This window comes from Blennius ocellaris (assembly GCF_963422515.1).
Source record: "Blennius ocellaris genome assembly, chromosome: 7".
Taxonomy (NCBI): Eukaryota; Metazoa; Chordata; class Actinopteri; order Blenniiformes; family Blenniidae; genus Blennius; species Blennius ocellaris.
In genome coordinates, this window is record NC_137656.1 from 21382655 (window position 1) to 21394278 (window position 11624).

Below are 11624 nucleotides of genomic sequence, written 5' to 3' on the forward strand. Positions count from 1 at the left end.
TAATAAATGTCAGCTGAAAAAAGTCTATAAATGTGAGTGGTGAAAACTGTTGAATAGTAAACTGAGAAACAGGCAGTAAAGACTGAAGAATGAGATGCATCACGAAGCTCCAGCTGGACTTCATGATAATGTCTTCAGCTCTTTAATCTCAAAAGCCACAGGACCTCCAAACAATGACGTTTTAATACTGTATGCTGGAGTTTGAATCACAAAGAGAAGAAAAAGAGGAGATATAGAATGCAAGACAGATGAAAAAGAGTAAAGTATAATTTATTTCATTTATTTATTTTTTCATTAATTCAAGCGAAGCAGCTCGTCCACCACTTTTCAATATGTACTCTTTTTTAGACGTTTCAGATGGTAAAAAAGACAGGAAAGAGAGAAAAGTATGACAGCACATAGCAGAAGTCCGTTTGAAACCATGTGCGGTGGCAGTGTTTCATTGATTTTAATGGGACAGTATGATGTGGAAACATGACAGGAGACACAGGGGAGATAACCCAAGCAGCACTGCTATACGCTATTCCCAGCAGTGTGCATTAATCCACTCAGCGATCACGCCAACAAAAGTTTTCACAGTGTTTTTCATCATTGGCAGAGAGAGAGTGGGGGGGGAGGGGGGGCGCTCCTCTGTTAGCTCGACGAGACAAGGAAAACAGAATTTCGCTGAGAGATGGAAATAGATCATGAAATACGGAAACAGGAATGATTTCCCAGTCACACAGCCACTTACAGCGAGGAGGAACAAATGGAAAAAGTCAAACAGACTGAAGCGGAGTGGATAGCGAACATGATTCACAGTATATAGACATCTAAGACCAGCGCCTGAGTTGTTGAGTTTTAACAAGGAGTGGTGGGGGGTAAAGTGCCGATCGCTTTCATTTTCCCCAAAAGATATCTAGTTAATCGGAAAGGAGCTACAGTATATGCATATTTTTTAATGAAGTGAAGAAACCGCCCACATTCATCCCCCCAACAAATCCACCCCTGGGACTACAGTCGCAGCCGTGTTTGCATTTCTGAAGTGAGTCTCACTGGCAAAAAGTTACGGTAGAAAGTGATTCCAATTGTTCCGTAAACTGCGATACTACCAGCCTCTAATGTATCGCGTTGCCTGCAAAATACTGTGTGTTGCTTTAGAGATCTCTCTGTTGTCGACTCAAGCTGCAGGCGAAATTAATGAAACATGCATGTCCAGTCTGACCCTTTAGAAAACACACACACCATCAATGCCTTCATGCTTTTCTGTGCCTTTATGTTGAACTCACTCATCTTCTACTGCAGACTCTCAACTCAAATATAACTACTATACTACCCTCCGGACCAGAATCTTTATGCCGATCTTCAACTTCACCGCAAAAAAAGCAATAAATACAATACAGGTCTTCAAGCATATACACACAAAACACGTGCACTAACTTAACATGTATAGCAACACCTAGTGGTCCTAATTTGCTGTTACATTGCAAGTATGGATGGGATGAAATTGCCGTCTGAAAACAGCCACTTTGTTCTTGTGTATCCACGAGTGGATAACTTTCACAACCCTGTTTGAGCTACTTATGTGCTTCAGAGTAAAGTATTGCTGTATTATTAGTGCAAGACTGCTACTTTTTTTTTTTTCTGCAGTGCAATGTAGATAATTAGGACTCTATTTAGAGAAAGGGCCAGCCCAGGAAATACACAGGAGATTCTCACTTCATTAAAAATCAATTATCACAACACACGTGCCAGCGCAATACAACCCTCATGGCCACGATCGACTGCACACACACACACACACACACACAGTGCAACTCCCATATTACACGGACTATCTTTGCCTCGTTCTTTAGTGAAATTCATTTTGAGTTAGTTCTTTCCCTCTCAAGAGATTGTGCAGTGCCTGATCCTCCTCTTAGCTGAAGAATCGCCAGCGTTGCAGTCCGGCTCTTACATAATAACCCCAGGATAACGCTCACGCTCCCGCTGGCTGACGGCACTGTCACTCACTCTGCCCCGGCGACGGGGTCAACCCAACCTGGCTCCACCCACATCTTGTGAAAGACGTGACGAAGTCCAAACAAATATCACAAAAACAGAAATGATTAGCTTTCAACGTTAAAAGTTTTGTTTGGGAAACGGTGTCAGTTAGACATGTTTGGACTCCTTCCTCTGGAGTTCTGCACCACTTCAGGATTCCACTTTTTCTGCAGCTTTTAATCTCTAAAGTTTCCCTTTGGAAAGTCAAACCATGAAATCCAACACCCACAATACATTATCATAACACCCAACTTTTTCAACAATAGCAAGCACAGTTTTTGTCGTCCCCCCCCCCAATCACAGCAGATAAATGCATTTTATTGCTGCTCCATGTATAATCCACCGCTGCAGCTGCGGCGTAGACGGCAGTCGGCAGGTATTGTCGACTGGATGAGGAAGTGGGAGTCCTTTAGTAAACAATTCACAAAGCCTCCACTGCTGAGCGGGAGCGACAAGACCGTCGGTGATGATACACCAAGTTGGCTCCACACACACACACACACACACACACACACACACACACACACACACACACACACACACACACACACACACACACACACACACACACACATGACATCACTTCCGTTAAGCATGTGACAGCTTAGCACATCATCGCTGTGACAGCCAGACGAGTGCAGCGAGTGGGTGGTCACCCTGGCAACAGCAATGCTGTCATGACCGTCTCCCTATATCCTACCTGACAGTCCCCACTGGCAAAGAACAAAACACACTCGCACACACTCAACAATGCACACACCCACACACACATATGCACACTTTATCAGGCACACAGATATATGTACACATACTTTATCTTTCTCTGTCTTTTTTTTTTTTTTTTTAAGTGAAACGTTCACTCAAATCTCCACAGAAATGCAAACAATGCACATGCCCACAAGCCCATGCTTTCCTGGGAATAATTATGTGATAGAAAGAGAGAGTACAATCTGTCATGGAGTGAAAAAAAAAGTCAAAATATAATGTAATCGCTGTAAAGAAACAGCAAACACACTCCTCTCAGGTGGAAACATCTTCTATGGAACATTTATACAAATATATATCTGCATTACCCTGCAGCAGGCTGAACACTTAGATTGTCTAAACAAAGAAATGAAGTTGTTTCATGATTAACATTTAAATCAGACATTTCTTTTTTCTTTTTTTTTTTTTAAAAAGGGGAGACTTTACTGTTGCAATCCCAAAAAGTAAGGATCGTGAGAAGGAATGATGCACAGCTGACGCTGTCGCCCTGTCATCTGTTCACTGTTCATGTATACGTGGTCTTCAGATAACAGCCATGTCCTGGGTGCAACTGACCTGTTTTACAGACTATAAATAGGCTGTTGCAGGCCACATTCATTGACAGGCTTGTGTATGAAGCCCAACGTGTAGTCCCGGACCAGCGCTCTGCTCTGACCCAGTTTGGAGGCAGCTGGTCGAGAATTGGTGGAAATGGGTCACATCTTGGGCTGCGCCGCAACTCAAGAGCATGAAGTAACTTAAAGTTAGAGTCAAACACAATGTTTCATCACCCGTCAACACGGGTCAGGCGTCACCACGCCGTCCACTGAGATTGACAGTGTCTATTGTTGAATTTGAGGTATTTGTAGGTGGATTATAAATGGACATGAACTAAATAGAGACCTGTTCACACTTTCTCTGACGACTATGAAGATGTGTTTGTATAGCGGCTCATTAACGCATGGTCCAAGGTCGTGGCACGTGAGATGTCACGTCGACAGCTCACACCTGTCAATAGCCACCAGGGGGCAGATAGGCAAGTCTGTAAAATAAAGGTGAACATAAATTAATTTATGGAGTTTGGTGAAAATGGATGGATGGTTTTGGTTTCTAGAATTAATAGGATCGTGCGTCTCTACGAAGCATTGAGGTTAATTTAAAGGGAAAGTCGAGCAGTGGATGACCAATGGTGAAAATCTGCCATGTGGCTGGCTGGCATATCATTTAAATATAGTGCTTGAAGCGTGGTGGAAGATCTGTGGAACAATGCTGCTCAGAAGAGCAATTTATGTCTCGCGTGGTTTTTCAACAACAGAACATACGAATTAAAAAAAGAAAAACACATTTACACTTACAAACATATTACATATTAATTTAGTATTACAAATGCTCAATTATGATACAAAATCTTGAATTTCTTGTTCGCCTCCAAAACGTGCATCGCAGGGGATAGTGCAAAATCATACCACGTTGATGTCATTTGAAATTTAGAAACAGTCTTGCAACTGGTCATGAACAGGTCAGACTTCCTGAGGTGCAGATGGATTGTTTAGTCCATACCTGCTCAGCTGCGAGACAGACAGGACTGCTTTCATTGATCCTCAAGAGAGATTATCCAATTATGTATACTGCACACTCATTCCAGCAAAGACAGTTAAAACACACACACACACACACACACACACACACACACACACACACACACACTCACAACATGCTGACATGCTTATGGCAACATACACACTCACGATGCTTTTTTTTTTCTTTTTAAAGCTAAACAATATGCAAAATGAAGACGAATTAAGTACAAACCTCAACCAAAACATGCAGTGTTTGTCAACTGTGTCTAGACGTCTCAGAATATTCATAAAGCCGTGCAAATTTCCCACAGGTGGCACTACGCTAGGCGATTACATGCAAATGGCTATTTCAGCTGAGGCTAAGCTAGTGCTCAGCAGAGGAGGGAACCAGCTCGTCGGGAAATAATTTAGGATTAGATAGGCTGTCTAATCTCTTTATAGACTGTGCCATCTCAGCAGCATACCTGCCTACCTCTACATCCATGTCATATCTGTTAACAGCAACTGCAGCTTTCGCTTTCCATACATTATGGATAGTATGTTCCAAGAGAGGAGAAAGAAGTGCTTCTGTGTGTCGTAGTTTCTGTTGAGCCTTTCTGTGCCTTTGGTTGTGACATTACATGGAGCTGCCTATACACAGTGAGTATGATGGCAACAGTAGTAATATTATGTGAGGACTGTGTGGATACACAGAAAAGATAGGACTAACAAGTGAATGTGCTCTTTTGCTGATGTACCAGCTTTTATCGCTCTGCAAAATCATTCTTACCAGGGGGGGGGTCTCTTCTTAATGTGTATTCAGGATGTGTGTGTGTGTAGGTTAGTGGAGAGTAGTGTACTGTGGTGTAATGTGCCCATATGCAGTACTCAACATTCAAGTCATTACAAGAACTTTCACAAGGGCGTTCTGCAATGAGTGTCTGCGTGTCACTGTGCCCTTGTGAAGCTGAAGTGGAAGTCACACAAATACTGAATAAAGACATAGTGTAAGCCCATTCGTGTTGCACAGCCTCGCAGGTTAGGGAGAGTTTTTAACCTCAAAGGAGACGCCCCGGTGGACACGAGCATCTTAGAGGGTTTACTCAGCAAGGACTTGTTCACAACGCCGAAGAAGATATTCACGCCATGTTCAAAATTTGACACTCACACTTTTTCTATTCTCTTTCTTTTCCTTACAGCCCAAATCGAAGTTATACCATGCAAAATCTGCGGAGACAAATCATCAGGTATCCACTACGGCGTCATTACGTGTGAGGGATGTAAGGTGAGATTCGACGGTTGTTTCACCGAAACATGTTTTCTTTTTTTTGTCTGTGCTACAACATTCAGTCTGCCCTTCGCGTATCTGAAAGCTGTATACTTTGTTGATATTTGTAACCAGGGTTTCTTCAGACGAAGCCAGCAGAACAATGCCTCCTACTCCTGCCCTCGTCAGAGGAACTGCCTCATCGACAGAACGAACCGCAACCGCTGCCAACACTGCCGTCTGCAGAAATGTCTCGCTCTAGGAATGTCCAGAGACGGTGAGGCCCAGCGTCACTCACACACACACACACACACACACACACACACACACACACACACACACACACACACACACACACACACACACACACACACACACACACACACACACACACACACACAGAGCAACAATGCATTGAGATGAGTTCCTAAGATATCTCATGTTGCTGTTTACTCTTCAGCAAAGAATGTTCACTAAACTGCAGTTATGAATAGGAGTTGATTTTTTTTTTTTTTCTTTTGCATTTTCTGCCCCTGACAGCGGTGAAATTCGGCCGCATGTCCAAGAAGCAACGCGATAGCCTGTATGCCGAAGTCCAGAAGCACCAGGCTCGACTGCAGGAGCAGCGGCAACAGCAGACGGGTGAAGCAGAAGCTCTGGCGCGCGTTTACTCTTCAAGCCTCACCAACGGACTGTCCACCCTCAACCATGAGATTGGGGGCACCTATGCCAATGGCCACGTAATTGAGTTACCCAAAGGTGGCCATGGTAATGGAGGAGGAGTCCCAGGAGGTTACTATGGGATGGATTCCACCCAGCCGTCTCCAGACCAGTCGGGTTTGGACATGTCGGGCATGAAGCACATTAAGCAAGAGCCAGTGTATGACCTGACGCCAGTACCCAACCTGTTCAGCTACGGAGGATACCAGGAGAGTCAGCTGGGGACGAATAATGTCAGCATGGGAGAACTAGGTAAAGGCCGCATTTCAACACATTTGTCCCGATTGAAAATTTCACACGAATAATCCACATGGAAAACTAGCGATTGAGTCAGACTCCTAATCTGAGAACAGAACAGATCAGACAGGCTTACACACCTGCCTGACAGGGTGCCATACGACTGTATGCATAGTTCACACTCATACCATAAAGTTTTGGTGAAATAAGTAATAAATGCGTCCCAATTTAAAGAAGGAAAATCTCAATATTTTTTTGAATGTTCACCACATGAGCTATAGAATACATTGAGGATGTAGTTCCCTCTACCGCTTCCACACATATGCATACACTGTTGTATGAAACTGTACAATAAATAAATGAGCATGGAAAGGAGTAAATGAACGACCCTCTCTTTCAGACCGTATTGCTCAGAATATCATAAAATCTCACTTGGAGACGTGTCAGTACACGACGGACGAGCTGCAGCAGCTAGCCTGGCAGACACATTCCTACGAGGAGGTCAAGATGTATCAGAGCAAGGTGAGGTTCATTTACAGTAATAATATCTGTCATGTGCATTTATCCTTTTACAGTTAGAATCACAAAAACAAGATGCCTATCCTGTGATACACTGAATGATTTAATAAAGTCTTTATAGGTAGTTAGTGGATAGCATGATGGGAAATCATTCTTTTTCTCTTAAGAACTTATTATTAAGAAAAATGTGTTTCACAAGTTTAATTCAGTTCAACTTGCATTTTTCTCACGAAATTGTGAATAAACATAGTTGTAGCCTCTCAGTGAGTGAAGATATCCTTGTCTAAGTTTGATGTGTTTACTCTAACCTCTGTGTCTTTGGTTGCAGCCGCGGGATGTGCTGTGGCAGCAGTGTGCCATTCAGATCACCCATGCAATCCAGTACGTGGTGGAGTTCGCCAAGCGCATCTCAGGGTTCATGGAATTGTGCCAGAATGACCAGATCCTCCTCCTAAAGTCTGGTGAGTGGACGCTACAGACATTCCCAAGATGGTCCCCGTCTTTTTGTTTTCGCACGTTGCTCGGGGAAAAGAAAAGGCTCTTACTCTTTCCGTCACGCATCAACTGGAATCTCCTTTCTTTGTGATTTTTTTCCAGGTTGTTTGGAGGTAGTCTTGGTGCGGATGTGCAGGGCATTCAACCCTCTCAACAACACTGTTCTCTTTGAGGGGAAGTACGGAGGCATGCAGATGTTCAAAGCTCTAGGTAAGACAATGCTACCTAACATATTCTGTCTTACTGAATAGAAATGAGGTAAATGGGCTGGAACTGAACAAAAAAAAACAAAAAACTTCTTATCCTAAAATAATGGGGGAAAAATAAGAAAAATCCTCTTTCTCTCTAAGGTATTTTTGTTCATCAGCACATGCATGACCAGAATACGTGGAATAAAATGTCTTTTTTGTCTGCCCTTCTCTGTGTTTCCCTCCAAGGTTGTGACGACTTAGTGAGCGCAGTGTTTGACTTTGCCAAGAGTTTGTGTTCGCTGCAGCTGACAGAAGAGGAGATCGCTCTGTTCTCAGCGGCTGTACTCATTTCCACAGGTCAGTGTGACGTGACGAGAGAAGGCAATGTGCATTAAAATGTGATATTTCCACGTCAGGGTGCAAAAAGAAATAATAAAAAAAGGCAACATAAGATATGCAAAATGACAATACTTTAAAGTTGTAACTAAAACTATGAACGTGTTTTGTTTTATTTAGATCGGCCCTGGTTAATGGAGCCTCGGAAAGTCCAGAAGCTCCAGGAGAAGATCTACTTTGCTCTGCAGCACATAATGCAGAAGAACCACATGGACGAAGACGCACTGGCTAAGGTAGGTCAAGTCTTTGCAGTGAGATAAATCACATCAAGACAGCCCCCGAGGCTTGAAGTACACGAATCCTTAGAGTAAAGGAATAGATAAATCAAACTGAGACAGCCTCAAGGACAAGTGCAGCAGATACACGACACAAAAAAAGTAAACTGTTCTACAAAACACAGGCTTCTGACCGCCTCTGTCTGTAATTCATCAGTCTTAATTGTCTTGTCCTTGACCCCCTCTCCTTTCCGTCTGGCAGCTCATCAGCCGAATCCCAACGTTGTCAGCCTTGTGTACGCTTCATACCGAGGAGCTCCAGGCCTTCCAGCAGCTCCACCCGGAGACGGTCAACGTCCTCTTCCCTCCGCTCTACAAAGAACTCTTCAATCCAGACCCAAACTCCACCATGGCCATGCCCAAGTGACTGCCTGTGGTCCCCATGCAGCAAACGGCGCCAGCAGAGGACCAAGAAAAGAAGAAATCCACACGTGACGAGACGACGGCGCCCGTGTCAACCATGTCGTCGTCGTGGCAACCACATATGTCCAAGCTCCCCCAGACACATTTCAGACTGGAGGGTGTGGAGTCGTCTGCTAAAAGCTCAGACTCACCGCCAACAGTACTAGGAATGTCCAGCACTTATTCCATCTCGTTCACCGATACAGTCTGAAGAATGTATATATAAATGAAACGCACCCCGAGCCACCACCCGAGCGGGGCTTCCACCCGAACTGAACTGACTGACCAGAAATGTACAGACTTTAAAACATCTAGGAACAGTTTTAAGCTGTCAAATCTTTTAAGGAAAAAAACAATGGGTAAGTTAATTTGATTTAACTTTCAAAAAAAGTTAATTTCATTTCTTTTTGTTGATATGAAGACATTGTGAAGTTGAAGAAGCTGGATGGGGGAGGGAATTGTGGATTTAGAGAAGCTACTGTAGATATTCTTCTAGTGGAGAGCGGATTCCAGTATTACTTCTTGTTCTGTTAAAATAAGTTAGTCCTAATTTAAATATACAGCAGTCCAGTGTGGCTGGCTATACCATGTCTATGTGTTTTTATTTTATTTGATAGTTTCTTGTGTACAGAATTTGTAAAATTGAGACTTGTAAAAGAATACTGGGTAAAAACCGGGAACTGATTTGGGTTTGTTGATATATAGAAGCCTTGTCTGGACTTTGTTCATATGTAAAGAAGGTATTACATCCTTCTGATCAGACCTTATAGAAATGTAAAGAGAGCATATGAAGGATTTAAAAAAAAAAAAAAAATGGCTACTACTTTTCAATGTGAAAATATATTACATAAATATTCTATTTTGCAAGAAAAAGAAGAATCTGGCAGATTTGCCATCCTATCAATCATTTATTTCTCGCTGCAATAATTACGTCCAATAAAAGCTGGACTGCTTTTGAACAATCAACCAGAGACAGATAATAAGAGACCAGGACCTGGCATACATCCCGACACCTCTTCCCATAATCCTCCAACCACACCCTGTAACTCTTATGTATTCGGACCTTGACAAGAGGAATTGGCCAACAGAAGTGGATTTTAAATCACAATGAGGAAATGTTCAAATATTCCAACAACAACAAAAAAAAAAGAAGAATCACAAGGAACTTGAATTAAATTCACATAACTTGCATTTGCACGACTGCTTTAAACCCTCATTCACCCAATCACTATTTGCACAATCCAGTCCATGGATGTCAATATGAAGGACCCCTTTCTCTAAAGAGCAATAACTTTCACACTGCCTTTCTGATCTCATTCCTCTCGTCTCCTCCTCTTCTTCGGATTCAGCTGACCAGACCAGTGTAGCAGTTAATCGACAATGCACTATATTTCCCTTCTGACCACGGATTTGGTCTGAAAATAATGAACTTCTACAGACGGCACTCATTTCATCGCAAGCGCTGTCGTGTTTTCGGTGTGACAAAATATGTGCTGGAAAAATGTGACAAAAGCTTTGCCTTGAGAAATTTGCAACGTCACTCAGACATGTTACTTTATGTTAACAATTTATATAGTTGACTGCAATAGACAATCCTTTTTTTTGTTTTCCTTTTAATCATCAGACTGTTTCTGCTGTTGCTTTTTCGGTGACTCACATTTGGCCACTGTGTTAAGAGAAGCAGGCACTGCTGAGCATTTACATCTGCTGTTATTATTGTTTTTTTTTAATGACAAATGGTCACTTTAAATTGAGGATTTGTGTTTCACCAAATTGTGCAGGTAGCCACTAAATGCTAAAAGCAAAAATGTCACCAAAATAATTGTTATGCTGGTCTTTATTTTGTCATGAACTATCAGCGTTCGGACTTTTGGAATGTGACATGTGGTTGACACTACTGGCTGTAGTTTTATTCCAGAAGAAGAATTCACTCCTGTTTGTTACACAGTGGCCAAATGCTTGACTTCATACGAGGAGAGTTCACACTCGTAAGTTTCTTTCATGTGAAAAAAGAAAATCCATGTCAATAGTGTAGCGAACCAAAAACCACTTTGATCATTTTGAATCTTGTTCATCGATCTGCCTAGTGTTAGCTTTATTGATCAAATTACAGGCTCCTTAAAAATCCAGCATACCCCCCCTCCCTACCCCCCACCCCCCACCCCAACCCGACAACAGATCAGAGGCCAGTGACTCTTACAGACAATCACTTGCTCATAAAGGCTTGATGCACTACAAAGCATCTCTCAGGGAGCAGCTCTTTTTCTGACTTTGCATTAGAAGAGGGTTTAATATTTTTGCAAATTTACAAAAAAAAAATAATATTAATTATAAAGAAAACCTTTTTAGGATTTAAAAAGAAAAAAAAAAAGTAGCATACACTGCTGCAACTGTATGGCGGCAACACAATCTGCCCAGACAAGGCTTTGATAGGTGTATATCTGTGTGTATGTGCGTACAGAGCATGAATTCACTGTCCAAATTTCTTTATAGAGCCCAGATTATATGAGAAGCACCATTATGTAGCACAGGAAGACAAAAAAAAAAAGAAAAAGAAAAAAGTAAGAACACTACAAGTCAGGGTGCTCTTCTTGTCATCGTCATACACTCATGTTTACATCTTATTCTGCTGCTTTGGGGACAGTGAGGGAAGTCCACTAGTAGGCTGTGATTCAAGCACCATCACAACTGCCCTGGGACAGTGAATTTCAACTCTGAATATGAAGTTTTTGTGTGTGATGTTTTGGGTTTTTTTTTTCCCCCCTTGTTAGACTGTGAATCAGCGGGGTGGGATGGG

At 42.4% G+C, this 11624-nt stretch overlaps 1 protein-coding gene across 1 annotated transcript; it reads left to right on the forward strand.

Moving 5' to 3' along the window:
• Nucleotides 1-4966: 4966 nt before the first annotated feature.
• Nucleotides 4967-8792, forward strand: rorb (RAR-related orphan receptor B; the record flags this gene model as incomplete). Its single annotated transcript, XM_080498976.1, has 10 exons — nucleotides 4967-4985; nucleotides 5525-5610; nucleotides 5728-5869; nucleotides 6133-6564; nucleotides 6950-7071; nucleotides 7397-7529; nucleotides 7666-7773; nucleotides 8001-8111; nucleotides 8271-8383; nucleotides 8628-8792. The coding sequence occupies 10 exons, from the start codon at nucleotides 4967-4969 to the stop codon at nucleotides 8790-8792; spliced, it is 1431 nt and encodes a 476-aa protein (XP_080355102.1).
• Between the last annotated feature and the right edge of the window lie 2832 nt (nucleotides 8793-11624).